Raw genomic sequence first — 23,909 nt, 5'->3', positions numbered from 1 at the left:
TGAATGCTTTTAATATTTATGGTATATATATATTTGAAGTTATTTTATTTTCATCTATATTGTTAATGTAGGAAAAATATGATGAACTTTTAATGGGCAATGCTAGTGGTAGTGATGGTTGTGCTGCGTCTGAGCCATCAGTTGACAGTATGGCATTATGGATGGAGGCAACGGGTGAGATGAAAAAAGGAAAAATATTTGGGATGAGATCTTTGTCAAGGATGTACATGCCGAATCATGCTGGAACTTCATCATCCAATGTGACTGGTCGAAGGAGGACACGACATGACGAGCAATTGACCCAAGAAGTGAATTAACTGAAAAATATAATTGTAGAGAGGGACGAAGAAATAAATGACTTGAAACAACAAATGCAAATCGTTATGCGACACCTCAACATCAATCGCGGTGAGGTTCCTCCTGTACCTCCCGCCAATCCAACAGGTGATGGGCATAATGATGCTGAGATTGATAATGATGATGATGATTTTCTCGGTCCTTTCTAGTTAAAATTGCCAAAATCGGGGGTAAACTTGCTTCACAATCTTTTATGACATAAGTGCAGTTTCACCTAATATGTTCATGCCCTACAATTACTTTTTGTGCACAACTTTCTTACAACAAGGTTCTTTGCTTGCGAAAAACTGAAAATTTAGAGATCCCAGGATCGCATGTTTGTTAAAAAAAATCATGATATTTGAACATTGTAGAAATACATGCCTTAATTGACTTTGAGTCCTCTCTTCCTAGGAATTGGTGTTGGTAATTCACCTCTCTAAGTCATTAAACTGTTGCAATGCTATTTTGACAAGGATCTAATTTTTCCTAGGTGACAGGAATACGGTTTACAAGAGTGAAAAAAGTAAAGTGGATGTCAAAGTTGACTCATATTCATATGTAAGAACATTGATGTTCGTCCTGAAACGTTTTTTTGTTAACCCTCTTACTTGTTTTTTTATACCTAGTTCCACATTCATGCATAAACACTTCTTTTATATTCTGGACTGATTGAATATCTTTATTTATGTATCCACATTTCATCAGGTGTCGACAAAAGTAACTACTTTTGGTGTCCTGCCGAGTACCACAGCTGCTCAATCTTATGTCTGGTTTGTCGATTTTTCGTTTTTTAAGCAGAATCTATGGTTGTCCCGCCTCCTATGAATGTTTTGAATGTATTATAAGATTGGATATCAAATATCATCATTTCAAACTTTGCAACTTTGCATATATCATTATTTTTTTGCGGACTAGAGTATTAATTAGATGTGTCTCCTGAATATCACTTTGATGAAAAGAACCAATAATACAACAGTTCAAGAGACAAGAGTATTATGATTGGCAAAAATATACATGTAAAAAAAAAAGACATGCAGTGAAATATGGATAATAGAAGATTGAGGCCATGTGCCTTCGATTATACAATGCCTTAGAAGTTGGAAGCAAGAGATAGAGGGAGGGAGAGGGAGAGGGAGAGGGACCATTTCATTTGTTCGACACAACAAACAACTTGTGACTGATGGAGTCTCTCCACCAGCACAACATGTGGAAGCACCAAGGACAGCGTGTGATAAATGAGACAACTAAAGTGGATTATAGCCGAGTTTCCTCTTAGGAGAGATTAGGAAAATAAACTAAATTAGAGATTAGCATTTGGCAATAAAAGAGCAAATGTGTACTTCAAGAACCTTACTTTCTAAGAGTATTCAACTTTATGACATGCTCTATATTAAATCGAAAAGCTCAATCGTGATGAGACGATCGAATGTGTTATTTAATCACGTGAAAGGCAGAATTACAACAAAGTTAGACCTAATCATTTCATTTCGTGTCATTGTCTTCTTATAAAGTCATTTGTCATCTCTCTAGCCTTTTCTCTTTCCTCCTTTTTTGCTCTTTAATTTAATGAGCAAGATTCTCTTAATTTCTTGCCTTCCCTTTTCCTCGAGCAACCTACCCTTTACTTCCTCAAGAGCTTCCCTTACAATTCAAGTGTATGGATTGGTAGGATGCTTTCTTTTTTATGCCTAGTTTGTCCTTTAGCATTGTGCTTAATGGGCAAAACTTTCTTGGGGGGCCTTTTTGGCCGGCCATTGTCACTGCTAAAAACTTCACAAGAAAACAATGAAAAGGGATCAATTTCCCCTCACTTTTCTCAACAAATTGTCTTAAGATCTTTTCCCATTTAGTTACTCACTGTTCGAAAACGGTGAACTCTATCTCAAGGCATCTCCAGGTAAGGTGCTTCACATGTTTGGAGTGGAAGGATGTGTCATCTCTAAGGCTAAAGGATAATGAAAAGATACCCTTTTCCTCCTTTTCACCTAATTGAAGTGGTGTCCGTATTAAGGGATGGTCCATCAAGGGACCTTTTCTTCTCTCTCTCTCCTCTAGGGCATTAATGTCTTAATTCCATTAGCTTGTCTCTTTCTTTCTCTCACTAGCTGAGTTTAGCGACAGCAGTACACGTCCCTTTTGGAGTAAAACTTCATGTGCGCTTTTAGTAAAGGGGTCTTAGGCCTTTCCATTCCATTTCCTCAACTTTAGAAAGAATAAAGAAAAGCAACATAATGAAGTGAAACATTTAGGGAAAATCTCTCTTCACCGTGAACCCTACGCAAAAAGCCGCACTTTCTCTAAGATGATGCATGGCTAGGTTAGAAATCCATGCCCTACTTTAATCACAAAAAGAGCCTCTTTAGTCTTCAAGTCTAATGCTGTCTTGCACTAAAGTACATTCCCCTTTTGCTTTCCCATGAAACTCTTAAATAAGAGTAATAACCGGAGCGATAAAACCCAAAAAGAAAAGTCGAAGTCCCTTGGAGTTTTCCCCGGGGTTACTAAAAAGTTAATTGTCCTCACATCATGCAAATAATATAATAATATTATACCCTATGTCCTTTAATAGTCCATTTTCAACCCATACCTTTGTCAAACTCTAAGGTAAGCAACCCCTCATCCTAACCTAAATATATATAATGAACTTCTTGTATAACTCCACATTCATTGATCCTATACAAATTACTTGCATGACTTGGAAAACCAGCTCTACAATAAGGAACGCGCGAGAAAGAAGCTAAAGATATATACGAGTTAGGTTTGCTAATCTGCTAATTAAGGATAAGTTTTGTGAAGGACTCAACAAGCAATCGACTATTCGGTTTCATTTCCTAAAGTTTGTTTTGAAATAAGGTTGTCGCCATTGAGCTAACGGAGCATAGTGGCGTATAGTGCCTAGTGAAAGTTACATGTAACTAACATTTTCCTAGGTAAACTGCCTAATATATATAAATTATATACATAGCATTAACCTAATGCTTTCACTATTCTTGAATCTCACTATTTAAAGACTTTATGTAATCATGTGTGACATAAGTGAAAGCTGCCGACCTGCACTGCTGCACCATGATCTTTTTTATTCCACACTTAGAGAGTTGACCGATGCAACCAAAATTTTCCACCATGATTTTTGAATGAGAAATAGAATAAATCTTCCCTCTTTTTTCCCGTCTTCCAACCGAAAGATTAAGGGAAACTACCAAAAACATGCCTGAATTCTCACAAATGACAAAAAGCATACATATATTTTCAAACCATATGCATCGACTTGAGGTCGTGATGCCACGGTTAACCTCAGATCAAGGCCTCAAGGGCGATGGAGCTCCTGTAGCTGTGATACAGACACGGAATCACGGAGGGCAATCGAGAACGACGGACTCCTAGGGTCCAGTGGCTTGGCAACGGCGTGGAGGGGGCCGAATTACCAGTCAGAGACATTGGTAGTGGCCGGCGGCTAAGCAAGTTTAGATCTTGTGCCGTGTCGATTACGTTTTGGATGCGGGCAGGTTTTGGAAGATAGAAAGTGTTTTTTTGAAAAGTGAAATGGTAATCTTGTAAATAAATGTATAATTTTGCTGAGTTGGAGTATGTAACCTGTAGTTTTAAAAATAGATCTATGCTTTTTGGTCATTAGATAAAAAGCCAAGCATGTTTTTAGTATTTTCACTAAGATTAATCAATATAACATTACTATTACCTCTAAGATTATCAACTCAACAATCCTTGCATTTTTTGCTTATAATGCTCAGTGACTATCAGCTGTACCAACCACATTACTCTAATTCTCATCTAAACACTTCAGATCACGAAATGTGATGCACCCCCTACATATCTTGAATTTGCACATCTCAGGCATCGGATACAACATCATTACTAAATCTCAATACTCGATTAATTAAAAAGGGAAATACTAGAGACTACTATGTTGACGACACTTAATTAAGCATTCTTAAAATAGATTCGGTCCGATTGGACAAGTACCCATTTGTGCTTTGAAAATCATCAGCTAATCTTACCCGGTTAGCTAATCGGTACTTCAAGATAATCGATAGGATAATCTTTTAATTAAAAATATCATCACCACTGTAATGTGAAATATAAATTTCTCTCACTCTCTCTCTCTCTCCCCTATGAATTCATGACTCAACGACCTCCATCCCCTGCATCTGCTCCAACTTCCAACTGACCAAGTCTGCCAGAGCCACGGTCTTTACCATCTGCTCCCACAAACGGCCCTCACCATCCACTCTCGACCCTTCACGATCCCACACTCCCAAGAGGGCCAGTCATGTGAATTCACACACACCATAAGCTCCAATCTTCTTCCAACAGATGATAGCCAAATTCTCTCTTAGCCAGTCTCTCTCTCTCTCCCCCATGATGAGATAGAGTCTCTCTCTCTCTCTCGGATACCTCTCGAGTCACGGCTTCAAGAAACCCAGTTGCTTCGTTTCTGCCCTGAACACAGAGACCCAGAAAGCCAAAAATGGTCCTTTTGCTCCGAGGCCACTGAATTCTTGCAAAAATGGTGGAAGAAGAGACGACCCACGAGCTGAAACCAAGAGGGAGCGGCCTCAAACGCGCCGTCGAGCGCTTGCCCTTGCTGATTTCTCTGTCCCACTCCGTCAAAGTCTTCTCCGTGAAATGGCAGCTCATAAGGAACAAGCTAGAGGAGTTGAATTCCGGGTTGGTCTCGATCGAAGACGCCGGCTCCGCGCGGAACCCGGCGGTCTCGGGCCTGGTACGCGCGCTGATGGTCACGCTGAGCGAAAGCGGCGATCTTGCCAAGAGGTGTGTCGATCTTTCGTACAGTGGGAAGCTCCTGATGCAGAGTGATTTGGACATAGTCTTGGCCAAGTTCGATCGGTATGTGAAGAATCTTTCGGAGATATATTCGACAGGTATTTTGACTCCTGTGAACGCCATTGTTGTGTCTAGGCCTGGTCTTGGTGCTTGTAAGGATGATATGAGGTTTTACGTTAGGGATTTGTTGACAAGAATGAAAATTGGTGACACTGCGATGAAGAAGCAGGCTTTGGTCAGTTTGTATGAAGTGATGAATGAGGATGACAAGTATGTGAGGATAGCTGTGGAGGTTGGTGGCATTGTGAATGCGTTGGTGGGTTTTCTTGATTTCTCCGAGGTGGCAGAGATTCAAGAAGAGGCTGTGAAGGCGGTTTCGGCAATGGCCAGGTTCGATTGGTGTAAGGGGGTGTTGGTTGGTGCAGGGATAATTTGGCCGCTGATTAGGGTTTTGGAATGCGGGAGTGAAAAGGGCAAGGAAGGTTCTGCAAGGTGTTTGATGAAATTTACGGAAAATGCGGATAATGCGTGGTCTTTGTCTGCTCATGGCGGAGTCACTGCTTTGCTCAAAGTATGTGCTAATGGCAATTCGAAAGCAGAGTTGATTTGTCTTGCTTGTGGGGTGTTGAGAAATCTTGTCCCTGTCGAGGAAATTAAGAGGTTCATGGTTGAAGAAGGTGCGGTGTCGACGTTCATCAAGCTTTCCCAATTGAAGGTTGACAATGTGCAGATAAGTTCGATCGAGTTCCTTCAGAGCATAGCGTCCGAAGATGATTCGATCAGGCAAATGGTCATAAGAGAAGGAGGAATTCGTGTGCTAGTACGCATTTTGGATCCTACATTGCCGATATCATCCAAAACTAGAGAGGTATCTCTTCAAGCCATCGAGAAGTTATGCTTCTCCTTGCCAAGTTGTATCAACATGTTGGTGAGTTATGGATTCATTGAGCTTTTGCTTGATTTCCTTCGCAACGGCGAGGCTTCAGTCCAAGAATTAGCTCTGAAAGTGGCAGCCAAGTTATGTGCCACTTCGGAGGAGGCAAAAAGGGCACTGGGGGATGCAGGGTTCTTGCCCGAGTTTGTTAGGTTTCTCGATGCAAAATCATTTGAAGTTCGCGAGACGGCGGCAGAAGCGCTCTCAGCGATGGTTCTAGTCCCGAAAAACCGGAAGAGATTCGTGCAGGAGGACCGCAACATTGGATTACTGATGCGTCTCCTCGAGCCAGAGGAGGTAAATTCTGGTTACAAGAAGTTCTTGTTTTCCACATTGATGGCGTTAACGAGTTGCCACAGCACAAGGAAAAAGATTGTGAATTCCGGGCATCTGAAAACCTTGGAAAAGCTCGCGGAAGCCGAAGTTTCAGACGCCAAACGGCTTGTCCGGAAGCTATCCACTAACCGATTCAGAAGTATGTTGAGTGGAGTATGGCATTCTTAAAAAGCAACCTTCTATTTTTTAAATCAAATTCAGTGTACATGTACATCTAAAGTGTTTCCCAGGAAGGTCTTCTTTAACTTGTTTTGCAACAATGTCTCTTCCTCTTTGGTTTCTGCCCTTTTCCCTTTTTGCAGAAAGAGATTTTAGAACAGCTTTTTTTTGTTGGTTTAGATTGTAATCAATCAAATAGTACATGTCCTGTAATAAAGCTGCTATATTGAATGTTGCTTCCGAGATACTAACCTGGCATTGCGTTGTTGGATTCAGTTCCGATTTGTCCTTTTCTTTCCTCCTCTTTTGAGCAAATAAGAACAAGAATGTATTAAATAGTGGCGCGGCAATTAATTAAAGATAACTGTGAAGGAGGTTCAGAGCACATGTTTTGTAGGCATGTAGAACAGAGCACATGGGAAAGGCATGAATCTCTGTCATAGGCATGTGAAGAGTAGGCATCAAGGTTTTGTCTTTCTACCATATGATGAACCAAGAAGGACGGTGACTCGTGAAGGTTCCTCTTGTACAAGGCTTGTCTTTTGCGTCTTGCCTTTGTCTCCTTGCCTGCAATGACGGTGTTATCATTTTGGAAGTTGTTATTTACGTGTAAATTTGTATATTTATATTCCTGGATTTTTAGAGAGGCCCGTGTCTCAACCATCCATTTCAACATCGAGACTATCCATGCCGGGATGGTACTATTCGGAAAGCAAAAGAAGGAAGCCTGAAAAGGGAGACCAATAGCTGTTTCGGTTGTCTTCTATGTAGTTGCGCAACCTTCTAACTTATTGTTGCGTTGTAAGGACACAAGATTTCTCACCATTAAAGATGGGATTTCGAGAGATAGCGGAAACTGAACGCGAATGCAGTGGTCCTAACGCTGGTAGGGTTATGTGGACACGACGAGGGAACAGCCAACTCGCAGATAGTAGTGTGGACCATGAATACTTCCATTCTTGACAGGTCGGGGGTGCAATACGAAGATGGGATGAAACCCTTCACATCGAGACTTGATGCCTTCTATGATTAACGATCGAGATTGGACGTTTTGCCAGGTAATTTCACCGATCACAAGATTCGACCAAATTGTGCCTCCTATTGATGCTAGGAAGTCATGCCGGCATTATAGGATCAACTGAACTCTTCATGGCTGTGCCTCCTATGCACTGGACTGTGTGGAACATCTGGTGCACTGTTCCTGGCACCAGATGCTATCCAGAAAATCAAAGTTCTTGCAAAGGAGAGATACCATTAAATCTGCATCATGGGTCGATACAGTTGTGAAGCGTTTCGCCCCAGAACTGCATTCATAAATGAGGTGGGTCTATGTGTTACTGCTGGCGTTTTGTCCACTCATGATGTGAGGAAGCTTTATTTATGGATATTATTGTTATCTCATCTTCTGTTTGTGTTTGTCCATTTATTGGCCAACACTATTATTCTCTCTCTTCAGTTTCACATGTTCTTGCATGCTTTCAGCTTTTTTATCATTTCAGGCCCTTAATACTATACTCGCCCAAAGTCTTGTTTTGTCCCATCGAATCATTTTTTGTCAGACATTTAGCTAAGCACCAACTCTCACTGCCATTATCTGTCAAGAACAAAGGATAATGCAGAACAAACACCACATGGATTTTGACAGCATTCAATTGAGAGCACCACAGCTAATCTCATCCGTTCACGACGTCTGTAAGGTTAGTGGGCCAATGTTTACATTACTAAATTAACCTTAGAGTGAAAATAAGTGAGCGATACGACCTGAAAAGTTATTTCACGAAATTTTGATGGACAAATTGGATGGACAAAAGTCGTCGTGAATGCTTTTAATTAAAAAGCAAAGGGTTGGATCCACATAACCTAATTAATTAAGCAGTTGAATGTGCTTTACGCTAATAAATTAGTCTAACATTTAGAAATAGCTCTTATGTAGCATGGTGTGAATTTCTTTGATCTATTTGATGGATATTAGGATGATGACAATGGATTTGGACCAGCAAGCAGAAATTGCACGAGTCAAAGGATGGCCTTCCATTTCGATCTTTTTGGGGCCATTCGTTTCAAATTTTCCATCTTGATCGCATCAAATTTGGGCCCATGTGTTTCTGCTTTGATAATTCACAAATGGGGCCTTTTGAATATAGTTGATTCCCACGATTATATGGGCCTTCAACCCCCAATCTTCACCTACATTTCATCCTCAAATTACACTTTTTAATATAAGTTTTGGGGTTTAATTGCAATTCTAGAAAAAATTTTACGACTTAATTGAATCGATTGAAAGGTTTAAGACGCGATTGCACTTTCCGGTAAAATTGTAGGATTTGATTGAACTAATTGAAAGTTTTAGGATTAAATTACATTTTGTACAATAGGTTTAAAGCCTATGGAGAGTTTCCCAGATGTTTCTACTGACATTAGCTTTGATCCTGTCTCAAAGAGGCATGTCAAAGGAGCTAGTCGGACTTGCACAGATCCCCAACGTAGTTTCGAACTTCTTGGCCTTTTGTTTTGTTTTACAAAAGTTGGCAAGTTCAACATGATGAGTGAGCTCTTTTAGCCTTGGTCTAACGGTTAGGTCACAGATGAATTGCGTAACTATAGCTCATAACAATGATTTTATGGTGACATCTAGAAAGGATAGTTTGGGTAATCCCATTTCTCCTACCTCTTTCAGAGCATAAAAAGAAGGGTGAAAGAGGAGCATAAGGAATCAAATTCCAAATATCCACTCTGTTACGATATTGAAATTGAAAATGCTGCCTCTGAAAGTTTAAGTTATGTGAAAACGGCACAAAGTATATCTCTTTTTGATCAGGACGAACATGATAAAGAGAAAGCATTTTGAGAAGATAAAAGATATATAAATATTATGAAATACCAAAACCATGCTCACAACCATAAGAGTAAAAAGAAAGTGAGATGGCACTTGAAGATACGAAATTTAATATGAGATTAGCTCAACATTTCTTCTCGGGAAAGTAATCCCAATTCCCTCCGTTAATTTGAATACATAACTAACAATTTTGTTACTTTAATCTTGATATAAACATGACAAGATTCACTACAAGTCAAAGTCACATCGATTGAACCACTTGTTCCCCCTAGAAAAGACTTCAGTCTTTGGAGTCTTACTGGCTCCGTTCGTTTGGCGGAAAATATTCTCCTTTTGGAAAATATTTTTCCGGAAGTCATTTTCCCGGAAAATGTTTTCCTGGAACATAATTTTCCGGTGTTCGGCGACCAATATGAAAAAGTTTCGGAAAATATTTTTCGCCGGCGACCGACGGCCAACGTCCAGGGTCCGGCGGCGGCGGCGGGCGGCGGCGGGCGACCGGTGGCGGGCGGCGGCTAGCGATCTGCGGTGGCGGCGGCGGCGGCCGGCGACCTTAGTGAAGAAGAAGAAGAAGAAGCTCCGGAAAATGATTTCCGCTTTTGAAGAAGCGGAAATCATTTTCCGTAGACTTAGGCTATTTTGTGAGGGGGGAAGGAAAGTATTTTCCCACGGAAAACATTTTCCGCCCCCCGAACACCGGAAAATCCGGAAAATATTTTTCGGGAGAATATTTTCCGCCAAACGAATGGAGCCTAAGATTGATTTTACTTGCAACATGGTGACTTCAAGTTGAAAAGTGATTCACCTTAAGGTTAATATCATGAAAAATTTTAAATTAATATATTTGTGATAAATTTATTTCGGATTAATTTTTTTACCACAAAAAATTCAAAATTGGTACACCTATGATAAATTCACTCAAAACTAATTTTTTGACCACAAAAAATTCCAAACTGCTAAGTTGTGACAAATTTACAATCCGTTAAATTAGATTAATACTACGAAAATCACAAATTGGTAAACCTGTGTAAAACAGAGGGGCATAATCCCAAACTGGTATACCCGCAAACTGTCACGTGTCATCAAACTCAGTAATTTGACGGTAAAATTTAACGGAAACTAATGGAGGATAAATTTATCACAGGTATACCAGCTTGGGATTTTTTGTGGTCAAAAAATTAATTTGAGATAAATTATCATTGGCGTAACAGTTTTGGGTTTTTCGTGATATTAACGTTCATCTTAATTGGTGCACTATGATATAAATCATCATCACCATAGTCTTTTACGCCAATTAATTAACACCATCTATTTCTTTTTCTCTTTTTTTTCATTATTCTTCTTATGCTCTTTCTCTCCAATAAAAAAAATAAATGAATGAAGACATGTTGTGATTGGGGGAGAAGATGGTTGAGCATTATGACTTGTTCCATCAGAAGCACCAGACAATCGGTAGTAGGAATTGCATTAATTTAGGAAACCAATTTCAGGGTTTTTTTTTTTTTCCTGAAGCACGTGGATGGAAACTTCATTGGATTTTGATGTATCGGGAGAAGTGATATATTTTCACTTTATAATGGGCCCTTTGCTTCTGATCCTTTTTCCTTCTATTTTTCCCTTCGAATCATGAAAAATTGGTCTTCAAAACGAAAAAAATGAAAAACATAACTTGATGTACTTTGGCAACACTTTTCCCGTTAGAAGCCCAGATTTAATTTATTTCATTTTGTTCTCAACTTATGATTTTCCTAGTCCATGAAATTAGTAGTTTTTGTCACTATGCCACTACCGCTATCTATTTCAGAGTATCTTTTGTTCTCAAAATTGTCGAGCCATTTATATGGTCCCAATCAAGAATCGAGAATGTTTATTTTAATTTGGAGTTTTAGATGTGTACAAATTCACCACGATGCCCGATGCAGTACGCATGACAAATCTAATATTATTTTTCGGTGCACAAATTAAATACTAGCGTAATCAATGACCAACTGAATCACGACGAAACAATGGAAATTCGAATGCTTATGATAATTAGGTCGAGTCATCGGCCGTTGTTCTTTACCCTAAAACAAGAGAATGGTTACCAATTTGAAGTGCAAATCAACAATCATTATTCGTCGAATACATCGTTATCACCAATAGGTTCCCCAACAACGAGGATGCAACATTATCAACATTAGGGTTTTCAAGGTTCACTGTGTGTCTTCATGTGGATATGTGTGAATATAGAATCGAGAATCAAGAATAAAATAAAGAGAGGCCAGGCCAAGAAGATGAAGGAACGTAAGATTGCGAGACCGATGCGATGTGGCGAACGATATCTTTTCGTAGGGTTTGGAATAACACATAGTTTAATCTTATATACTTTTTAGTTCTTATCTTCGGAAAATGATAGACCTTAGCATTTAAATTTATCTAATTTTTTATAATCTCGAGAAAGTTAGTGGGACATTATCTTATAAGAACGAGGAAGTTGAAAACTTTGTCCGAGGATCGCTACCGACCGCATAATGACATCTTAAAAGAGTGAGGGTGTCGGGGGAGTGAATTTTGAGAAGACGGACAACCCATCTAATGAGTCTACATTTAAGTCGCTTCGACGAGTCACGCCAATAAGATATCACCGCATTAATTTAAGTACATGCCTTTTAAAAATTGTGGCACTTAAATAATCGTTTGAAAAATTTTGACATCAAATAATGGAATAATGCAACCGTCAAGATAGTAGAGACGATGAAACGGTCAAGGTAGTGGAGTACCCGTTCACTAACCATTTTTAACATCTGTTTATAACCTCCATTTGTAACAGTCAATTGTAAGCTTCAAATAGTCACATCGTACTCTTTATAGACCCCCCGACACAAACAAACAATTGTTGTTGTCTTTCAATTATATTTCAATTCTTATATCGTAGTTATAGCTATAGTTTCCAAATATTGTATTTTCAATTAAATTCCTACATGTATCTTAACTGTAGTTTCCAGATACTTTGTCATCAATTAAATTCCGATGTTGTGCCTTGTTGTTATCTCGCTTTGCCGTCGATTAAATTTTGACAAAGAATTGTGTACTTTATCGTTGATCAAATTCCAACAAAGTATTATGTACTTTAGCGCATGTCAAATTCTGTTGAAGTATATCTATTGATTTCCTTGTGTACCTGTGATATTTCCTATCTGGAGTCGCCACGGAACCCGACTCCTCTCATAAAAAATCGCAAAATGACTTTCAGTGAAAGGTATTTTATCGTCGAGCAAAATTTAGGCTAAATATCTTTTTGGCACACCCAGTGGAAAGAATGTGATCGATTTGAGGAAATACAATGCCAGAACAAAGAATTATCTAGAGCTTGATCACGCTGCGGTTAACAAACTTGGTGAAAGGGTTACTTGGTTTGAGAATTCAACCGCTCCTGTAGCAATAGAGATAAGCCAAGGTGCGAATGTCAACATCCCGAGACACCTTACAGAAGAGCAAACGATGGAGTTAGCACCAAATCCTACTTTGATGACTACCATGAAGGTTATTCAAATGAACAACAAAGTGAAATGACAAATCGCTTAGTGAGGCATCTCTCTGGTGTGATCAAATCGATGGTTGTTAATGTGATCAACGATGTCATCTCAAGGCCCAGGACATCTAATCAGTCCATACAATCCAACCGAATACGGCAGCTTTCAAGCGTGTTCTTCCAAATCTTAGTTAATTGATGATGGAAATAATTTATGCCAAGTTCCCATTACCAATGAGGATTTTATAAAGGCCTGAAAATCCTAACCAAATTAATTTGGTCAATAGAAATGACCAAGTTAATGTAATCCGTAATAATCCCATCAACAATAGACTTAACTTGCCAGTTAATTGTAATGTCGACAACCAAGACCTAGATCATGACCCTAGGTGTCAAGAAGGTGAGGCTCATCGCCCAATCTAACCTGAACCTAAGGGGCAAGAAGGTCAAATCTATTAGTTTCTAGATATTCAGCAAATTGCAGATATGGTTGCACAATAAGTAGGTGTTGATAGAGGAATTGTAAGACCGGTGTGTATAGAAAGCCACATCCCAATTGGGTTAATAACTACCATAATTAAGACAATTCAAAACTTCTTATTTTCCATTTATTTTGGCAAAGATGACCAATCGATTTGTTGAACATAGGTCAATTCATTGCCTAATTTGGAGAGATGAGAACAAATGAATTCCTAAGACTTAGGTTATTCCCTTTGTATTTATCAAAAACTGCATTTACTTGATATACAAATTTATCTCCTGATTCAATTTATACTTGAGTTAAGATGGAGAGACTATTCTGAATTTTATACAACGATACCTAAGATACCGATTGTTGATTTGGCCAGACTTTATAAATGCTGTAATGAGTCGATTGATAAGTTTATTGCTCTATTCAAGAAGGCTAGAAATAGATGTCTTACTTCACTCTTAAATAAATAATTCACAAATTTGGCTTTGGGTGTATTAAAATTTAATCTTAGCGAAAGATTCGAAGGCTAAAATTTTGCTAATTTATTCCAATTAGCAACGAGAGTATCTAAGTACAAGCAACTACTTAGGAGTAAAGATAGAAGGCCACATGAAGATTTTACACAAAATGTACCTTTAGTGGAAAAATATGAGTTAGATCATGAATTTGACTAAGATAAAATTCGGCAAGGAAAAATCAAATTTACCGATGATAAAGGATACTTGATGACTCCTAATTATCTAATTTAAAAGAATCGAATGATCAATGAATCATTCAATTCTTTACAAGGGGGCATTTGTTTACACAAATAAAAAATGATCAACATTTGTATACATTTAGTTCCTTAGTCATGCAATCATACAACAAATTCCTTTCGCTCAAAACCTTTAGACGTTTCTCACTAATGTGCCCCAAAAGCATATGCCAAACTTCAAACTCTCGAATAGATGCAACCGACGTTTCCTTGGCGAAATCTGTCACTCTCCCCTGGAAGCTCATATAAGCTATGCTTGATTCATTTCATTATCACTAGCACACCTCAAATGACCTGGAGTTCTGAAGTATATCAATACTCAATTGAATTCAATGCTCTCAAGGAAATCGGGTTCTTCTTCAGTTCTGGAATGTGCCTCACTCCAGTCAATGTCCTCATGATATTGTCATGCATTCTGATTTTGACATAACCAACACCCACAACATTGCGCTCAGCGATATTCCCCAACTGCATTACTATTATCCATGCATTGATAAGTAGTAAAGCTATTCTTGATTGGTGTAACGTCAACAAACAACTAGAATCCATAACCCATCAATCAAACGACGAATTCTCGGTAACAGATAAGACATAGTCATTATCATCCGAGACGCCATCAACAATTGCAACAATATCATCAAAAGACTCGACTCTAATTCCCTTACTTTTCTCGTTGTTTAGCTTACAGGGATCCCTTTTGAAATGTCTCCTCTTGTCACAATTCCAAAAGACAACATCACCGGTCCTAGACTGACTTCGTCAGCTCGGGTTTGTACTACTCCTGCTAACACGAGTATTAATTCTTCTTTTACTTTCGTATATTAAAGCAAGAAGCATAGATTTATCATATTCTCTTTTACAGATGTCTTCACTTAGAATCAAATCGCGAACCTCATCAAACATTAAACTTCTTGACCTAGAGAAATTACTAATAGTAGTAATAGAAATATTTTAACTATCAGGCAAGCACATACCTCATCATCAAAGTTAATCTCAATTAAACTTAATTGACTAACAAGCACATAAAATTTATTGATGTGTTTAACAATCACTCACCTTCACCCATCTTAGCAAAACAAACATTGGAAACCAAGTAGATCTTGTTGATTCTAAAGGGGTTTTCATACATTTTTGACATTGCATTCATTAATCCTAGAGTGTGGCTTTTCTCTTTCATGATGTTAAACGCAACATTACGAGCCAACGTCAGCCGAATAACACCCAGTGCTTATCTATCCAAGAATTCCTAATCAACTTGCTTCATTGACTCTGGCTTCTTCCTAGACAAGGGAAAGTGCAAATTCCTCCGGTATAGATAATCATGAATTTGAATATCCCATAAACCAAAATCCTTCCCATTGACTCTGTCAATTTTCACTTTTCTTTTTTCTATCATCATTGATTTGCTTCAACTCAGCCAAACCTAGCTCTGATATTAATTTTTGCGAAAATAAGCGATCGAACAATAAAATAAACAGAATAAGAAAATAAATCGGATACCGGATTTGTAGTTCGATTGATGTAACCAACATCTACAGGAAGAGCTACACATGATGCTAATTATGCGAAAGATATAAAACAGAGATTACAACCACACTCGAGTTACTCAAACACTCTCGGTATTTCCTAGTCCCCACGAAAGAATTACACAAATATTACCGTAAGATTTATTGGCTTCAATTATCTCGAGTTGCTTCGGGAGTGTAATTCACTAAGGGCCCGTTTGGTTCGGCTTTTCAAATGCAACTTGAGGGAATGCAAATACCTTTAGGTGAAAGCCACTTGGGAAAATGCAAGTGGTGTTTGGTAAAAAAAAATTTGTAAAGCTACTTTGGCCTAAGTAGTGTTTGGTAAATTTTTTTTTGCAATGGGCTTTGGCAATTTTTATTCTTAATATTCCGGTTTTGCCCCTATTACTATTCATCTTCTTCACCGGCGAGAGTGGCCGGTGAGGTGGCCGGCGAGGCCGGATCTGGCCGGCGAAGGCCCGGCGAGGTCGCCTGACCTAGGCGATGGCCGCCTGGGGTCGGGCGACCGCCCGCACCGGCCGCGTCAGCTTAGGTCGGCGGTCGCCCGGAGTCGCGCGACACGAGCGACCTCGGGCGACGGTCGCCCGGGTCGCGCGACTTCGGGGCGACCGTCGCCCGGGTCGCGCGACCCGGCGAGCGCCGCCGGGTCGCGCGACTCCGTGGCGACCGCCGACCCGGCGACGGCGCCCGGGCGGTCGCCCTCGACCCCAGGCGACCTCGCCGGCCCCTCGCCGGCCCTTCGCCGGCCAGATCCGCCCTCGCCGGCCACCCTCGCCGGCCACGTGAAGAAGATGAACAAAGTGATGGGGCAAACCGAAAATTGAAATTTGAGTGAGGGCAATTTGGGAAGAAAAAATAAGCTTCAAATTCCAATGGCATTTCAAAATGTTGGCTTTCGGTTTTCCCGAGTCCGGAAAGCCGAACCAAACGGTTCAGCATTTTGGGAAGGGGCTTTCGAGGCCGAAAGCCCCTTCCCAAAGCTGAACCAAACGGGACCTAAGAAGCTGCCTCTTGGATGCTCTTCACGATGAAAACACTTATTATTTATAAACAAGAGTTTGATCCAAAATAGGAAATCCCTTTTAGAAACCCTACTTCAACTAATGAACAACTCAACTAACAAATCGATTCAAATTAACAAACCAACTCGGATCGGCTTTTCTTCGTGAGCTCAAACTCCCGACAAGAGTTTCAACATAAAAGATACCTGCGAACCAATTATATCAATTGATTTCTTTGGCCAAAAAAATCTTCCATAGGATTTCATATTATCCCCAGAGCCCCCCTTCTGGCATACGTAATAAATGACTTTTCTACGTGCAATCAGAGAAAAAACACATTATTTTCTCTGCTGGAGAGTCAATCCCAAAGTGACGTAGGCATATTCATGGTCCCGTGCAGGAGCCCATAATTTTGCGAGCTTCATTTTCCCATGCACATCTCCGGTCGCACTAATATACGGGTAACGGTCAACTCATTCTCATCGAAAATGGTTGACTTTCCCTTTTTTCTATTTTATTGCGAGTTTCTCTTTTATATGATCTTATGTTCATATCTTGTGTTTTGTCAAATTGGAGATAAGCATGCTCTTTATTGGGCCGATTGTTATCGTTTGACGCGCTATGGGAATCACCATTTTGGGAGGCATAATTGTCATCATTTCTACCCAAAAAAATAAAAATAAAATGCATACAACATGATCACAAGAATTATTTTCTAGGTTCTTTTATCTATAGTTTTTATGAATTTTGGCGAGGTTAATTTGTTCATAGTGTTGCTCCAAGCGATTAAATTTCGGAAAAAAAATTGTTAACTAACCATGTAGAAAAGATTCATTGACAGTTTTCGTGTTACATGTAATTAGTAATTTAAAAATTATATCGTTTTTGACACGACCCGTTTTGTAGTAATCACAAGTGTGTTTTGTTTTAATAATTTATTTACAGCATTTTAACGTCTCCCAATGTGATAAAGAGTTTGAGAGTGCAAATGGAATGAATGAATAAAATCTACTTTCCTAGCTTTAATGGCAATAGCATTAATAAGGAAATGTCACATGGCCTCTGACGATGCAATTTGTTCTATTCTTTAATTTTGGGGTGCTATTTAAATGAACAAATATTGTCAGACCTAGCTGGAGATCTTCATGACAAGTTATGTCATCAGATATTCTGGCAACCTCGATTGAATAGAAACGATCGCATGTGGGTGTGGCATGTTACTTGTTATCAAGTAGCAGCCACCAATTTTTTGCTAAGCATAATTTGATGTATCGATACATTTGAAAGTTTAATCGGTGGTTTTACTAACTTGACAAGTTCATTCTTTTCCCGAACAGCCCATTGACACAAACCAGATAAGGCTTCATCAATAGGTGGCAAGCAAAACCAAATTTTCAATCTAGGCAATCCTGAATTGCTTTCGTAGGGTAAGTTCTTATTAACCCTCGATAAGATCCCCGCCCTTAAAGTGATTTCAACGAGGCCATGCCGTCAATCATTTCTTGATCGATGCGGCACGTCATGTGACATACGGATCAAGTGCTATATCAATGTCCGCTGAACAGCACATACCCGACCGAGATTCTTCCAAGTGCATGATGCCGATTCCTTTAAAAGTCCGCAAGGAGTCTAATCAAAAAATCGCCACAGCAATTTTCCTGGCCCGCAACCTTCCGGCTAAGATCAAATACAAAATTTTAAGTACTTGCCAACGTCTACCCCCCCCCCCCAAACATGAATACGTATGTGTTACGACAAAATACAAAGCGCAATGTATAGGTGTGAAAGCGTGGATGCGTTGGTCTATTTGGATGAAGCACGGCGCATACGGTCGCGGCACGTGGGACCCGACCCGCCCCAATCTCGGAAAAGGAACGGGCGAAAACGACGGTGGATAATGACCTGGAGGGTTGTATCCATTGGCCGCTGACGGTGGGCCTGTTCTTACCTTTTCTAATTGGTTGACTTTTATGGCCAAGCCTGCCATGTTTGAAAAGTGACCATTTACACTTTGGAATAACCAAGGAGACTCATGATCTTGGGGTTTCTCTGTTTTTTAGGAAGTTCATTTTTGGGCGATATGTTCCGGTCCGATCGACAAGAATTTCTTCTGACCGGTTGATTACAAAAAATTGAACATCGCTCATACTTTTGTGTGTGGACGATGTCTAGGTTCGTAAACCACCAATCGGAGGAGCCCAATCAAGTGCAGAGAAAAACACAACCCTTTCGTTTTGTTTTTTTTTTGTTTTTGCATAATTCTAGTAAAGATTCACATGTTATGTTTTGAATTGAAAATGATACGTATCACGCGCCCTAGTGATAGCTTTATGAACTTTTCTCTAGCAAAGGTTGCACGCGAAAATATGATAATTATTTTTGCCAAGATTAAGTCCACTGTATATGCGGGTGAATCGCAATCACAATGTTATCTTTAAGGTTATCGGCTTGCCATCGAACACCTAAAATCTCTACATGCATGAGCAAACTCAAATTGGTTTGTCAAGATACCGATGCATTCATACTTCTTCCGATGCTGTATCCATAAACTCATTTCCTTTCCGATAATATTTTGTGAATGATACGTTTCTAAAACTCGATTTCTTTGGTATGAATTCTCAGCTTCAAACGTACTAAATACGGTCAAAAAACTGCCAAAACATGGAAAAAGTCGAAGAAAGCTGGCGTATTGAACACTGTAATACTTCCCTTAGTATTTGAACTTGTGACAAATATCCTTCTTTATTTTTTGGGTTAATACCACGAAAATCCCCAAACTAGTACACCTGTGACAAATTTACCAAAAACTATATTTTTTACCACAAAAATCTCAAATCAATACTTTGTGACAATTTTACTCAACTATTTTTTTGACCAACAAAAACCCAAAGCGGTACACTTACGATAATTTTACCCCGAATTAATTTTTTAATATTATTTTTTCAAATTTTTTTATTTTTTCCTTTCCTTTTTTTTTTCCTTCATCTTCTTTATCTTCAACCTCCGGTGACCGGCTAGAGGCGGGGGCCAGCGAGGTCGGCCCCACCGGCCGCTGGCGAGGCTGACCTCGCCGTTGCTGGGTGGCCGAGGCTCAACCTCGCCAGTTGCCGGCGAGGTCGGCTGAGGCTCAACCTCGCCGCTTCTGGGCGAGGCTGACCTCACCAGTTGCCGGCGAGTTCAAGCCTTGCCAAATCTGGCAAGGGGTCGTCCTCGTCGTCACTCTAGCGAAGGCTTGAACTCGCCGGCGCTGGCGAGGTCGAGGTCGAGCCTCGCCGGCGCCTCGCCAGGGGTGGGCGAGGTCGCCCTCGCCAGTTGTTGGCGGGGCCAAGCCTTGCCAGCGATGGCGAGGACGACCCCTCGCCAGATCTGGCGAGCCTTGAACTCTCCGGCAACTGGCGAGGTCGAACTTGGCCAAGGGTGGGCAAGGCCAACCTCGCTAGTTGCCGGCGAGGTCGGCCTCGCCCAGTAACGGCGAGGTCGGCCTCGCCAACGGCCGGCGGGGCCGATCTCGCTGGCTCCGCCTCCGACGACCGGCCAGAGGTCGAAGATAAAGAAGATGAAGAAAAAAAAAAGGAAAGGAAAAAGAAAAAATAAATAAAAAATTTTGAAAAAAATAAGAAATAATATTAAAAAATTAGTTCGGGGTAAAATTGTCACAAGTGTACCAGTTTGAGGTTTTTGATGGTCAAAAAAATAGTTCATGGTAAAATTATCACAGGTATACCAGTTTAGGATTTTTTTTGTGATCAAAAAAATAATTTTGAGTAAATTTATCATTTATATATCAGTTTAAGATTTTTCATGATATTAACCTTTTTTTTATTTTTGCAGAAAGCATGCAACATCGGATAATTTTCTGTAAGGACTAAAGGAACAGGTGGTTCTGAATGAACTTAAAACCCTACCTTACCTCCTCGTGTAGTCAATGGGGACGGACTCCATTGTTACTACTGGTCAACCAAAGACAAGTGGGCGCAAGTGGGCAAGTGTGTTCCTTTGTAATTTTCTGGTTGGTCCAACGTTCACCTCCTATTGTGTCGAGACTGTATGAAATAGCTGTACGGGGGAACACGGTGGGCCTGCAAAAACAGGAGGAAATTTCTCGGTTTGCGAGGCTCACCGAGCTGCGTGGGTCAACGGTTCTGAGCGGGACTTCGAAGGGATCGTGGTTGGTCCAAACACGTGGGATAGGAAATATCCGGCACCCACAATAATTGGAGAAGACCATTGATCTCTTTGCTTGGTTTGGTCTTTTTGGCCAACCAGGTGACTTCGAGTTAGGGGTAAATAAGAGGAACGTTCGGATCGGAAACAGCTTGGATCGGACTGGATCGATTGGTTTTGGGCGATTTTTAAAGATATCGATTCGGATTCCGATTCCATAAAATTAGAATCGGTGAACTTCGGTCAGTTCCCGATTTTAGGTGTGGAATCGCCTACTTGGACCATCCGGACCGGATCGATTTTTTTTTTTAATTTTTTTTCTTAATCTGTTAATAAAACCCCTAATTTATCTCCCATTTTACGATAGTAGGCCCTTCAAGGCTTGAGTAACTACATTTACTTATGCACAAGAGTAAGATGACAAGAAAAAATCAAAACACAATATTACTTGCTTATTTCAACCAAATTTTGCCACAAATGGGAAAAAATTTTGTGAAAGTTACAATGTTGCACGTAACTCACTGATTATATAAACGTATTGATTATCAAAAACATCACGATAAATAAATCAAAAAATTGAATATGCCACCGGTTCCATTGGCCCACTCAAGAAATGGACCGTTTTGAAACCGATCAACCCTAACTCCTACTCGAAACAGTTTATGCATAGTGGGCGAGCTTTTAACTAGCAATCTCCAAGCGGGAAATTCCCTATGTCAACTTAATTAAGAATTATATTTATGGTTTGTTTGTTTTTGTAAGATAAATCTCACGTGATAGTCATTACATTTTAGTGGGACCAGATGCGCCCAATGCATCCCTTAACTATAGTTACCATGCAAAAGGCTAGGGTTTTCCATGCCTACATTGATCATATGTCGAATGAAATCAACTTCTTTTGTTTTTCCTGACTTTGTTTGGAAAAGATGGGACAAGAAGGGAAAGAAGAAGATGAGGAGTGAATTTAGAAAATAGATGAACTCTGAAACTTCTCCACCATATTGTTCTTCTCTTAGTTTCACCTCCTTCCAAACGTAGCTGGTCCAATCGATACTTTTCAAGTCTCACTCACTTTTCCCCCTAATTTCGGGCGAGAACTGTTGGCTTTGGACCACAATTTTTACTTTGGCCAGAAAAGACCAATGCCTACAGCAAAATGTCAATTTAAAGAATTGATCCAGAAGAAGTTATATGATGAAATGAGACCATACTAAGATGTTTTATAATGAAATGTATCATTCGGAAGCTATCTCCACTAGTTTGTCTTCTTTACTCTTCCTCGCAATCTTCTAAGGTAAGCTCCTTCCACGCTTTTACCTGCCTTTCTTTAGTGTCCCCGAATAGGATTCTTTCACTTTCATGAAAGAAACAAAAGGGTCACTCTCCTCTTTGGAAAATTTGTGGAATTTAACTTTTGATGCTTGCTGATTGAATAAAACATAGTATTCCTTGTAAGATGGAATTAGTTCACCTGGCAAGGATTAAGGAACCTGTGAGAGGATCCGAGATGTAGATCGAGGAGAAATCGAATTTTGAGGCTCTTTTTTTTAATGTAAAATTTTACGTGATTTTATCAAACATTCAATTGATATTACGGGATGTATAGACAATACGATATAAGTTTATAGAAAAAGAGAGAATTGTGTGCACTTCTGCGCGTGTATTGTCTTATGTACTCACAGTCTAATTACAAGATGATTAGCAGAGCTAGATCATGCTTTTAATCCACAACCATCATAGGAATCTCTGCCAATTCTTTTCTCCTTTTTTCTCAAACACAATTAATCCATGATGGGATATATGTTACGCAATTATTTGGTGCTCCTGAATTCCTAAATAAACTTCCGTGTCATCATGTCCTCACATGGACTCTGACCCATCGCGCCGTAGCTGATGTTGACATACCAAAGATCTGTAGATCTCCTTGATTAACGTCACCAATAGTCCAATTTTCCATAGCATTAGTCTGCACGACTTGTAATTCATTTTGGTCAACTATAAGACATATAATCGAGCTTATTCGTGTATGGAAAAATGACATAAATAGTCCCTATCAAATTTAATTTCTAAACTTTTAATTTATTTAATATAATCCTTAAATTTTAGCTTAATATTCAATGTGGTCCTTAAATTTTTAATTTATTCAATATAGTCCCTGAAATTTTAGTACATGTTCAATTCAATCCCTTAACTGTATAAAAAATGTTCAATATAATTCCTGAACTTGAATTAATGGAAGGACTACATTGAGTATTTTTATATAATTAAGGGACTGAATTGAACATGTACCAAAAGTTTAGGGATCATATTAAACAAATTAAAAGTTGATTGACCATATTGAATATTAAGCTAAAGTTCAAAGACTACATTGAACAAATTAAAAGTTCAGGGGCTATTTACATTATTATCCTTTCATGTATTAAGCTTAACTTGTACTCACATCATAAACGGCTCAATTATATAAAAAAAAAAGATACAAGTGCCGCATGCCGGTCATCCCTTTCACCCACGCATTCATAATATACATAAACGATGTTAATAAATCATCATTGGCATATTATTTGTATAAATCCCGCACATGTCGATATATTTTTTACCGATGTACACTCTATTATGTTTTAAAACACACTAAATAAATGATTTTTTCAGTTTAACCAGATAAAGATTAACAGAAGGACGATGCTATGCTTTTAATGAAGTGTAAGAGTTGAGTTCAAAGACGAGAAAAACAAAATTGGCAGGCTATGATTGCAAGCCAGCCTTGCCCAGCTAGCTTGTGGCATAAACAAATGCTTGAGGTTGACATTAAGCTCCGATTCCCTTAGTCCTTGTGATACTCTACCATGTATAATTTCATCAGAAACCCTAGCCCAGCCTTTTTTCTTTTTATAGTTTCTGAGAATTCAAAGTAGGAACCTGTGACCTTAGGAATGATTAAGAATGGAAGAAGATCGATGATGTAAGAGATGTGCAATTAATCATCGGTCGGTATCAATGAAATGATCAATAACAACGATAGCCAAGACTCGAGAGCTATGTTTATTCATAGTCTATGAAATAATTTCTCCCGG

General features: G+C 39.4%; 2 protein-coding genes across 2 annotated transcripts in view; both read left to right on the top strand.

Moving 5' to 3' along the window:
- Positions 1–4,449: 4,449 nt before the first annotated feature.
- The window catches only part of LOC115690841 (transcription factor MYB74-like), an 86,051-nt gene continuing 66,591 nt past the window's right edge, over positions 4,450–23,909 (top strand). The window contains exon 1 of the mRNA XM_056319681.1: positions 4,450–4,752. The gene's annotated coding sequence lies outside the window, so the exon portion shown is untranslated. The remainder of the gene's footprint in view (positions 4,753–23,909) is intronic.
- LOC130140397 (uncharacterized) lies at positions 4,748–6,818 on the top strand. The gene has a single exon (XM_056319680.1). The coding sequence runs from the start codon at positions 4,865–4,867 to the stop codon at positions 6,578–6,580; it is 1,716 nt and encodes a 571-aa protein (XP_056175655.1). The 5' UTR covers positions 4,748–4,864; the 3' UTR covers positions 6,581–6,818.

This window comes from Syzygium oleosum, unplaced genomic scaffold (genome assembly GCF_021117445.2).
Source record: "Syzygium oleosum isolate NSW1041296 unplaced genomic scaffold, Sole_v2.1 Sole_v2.18, whole genome shotgun sequence".
In the NCBI taxonomy this organism is placed as follows: Eukaryota; Viridiplantae; Streptophyta; class Magnoliopsida; order Myrtales; family Myrtaceae; genus Syzygium; species Syzygium oleosum.
The sequence above is the reverse complement of the archived record's forward strand: the minus strand, read 5'-3'. Positions and strand labels throughout refer to the sequence as shown.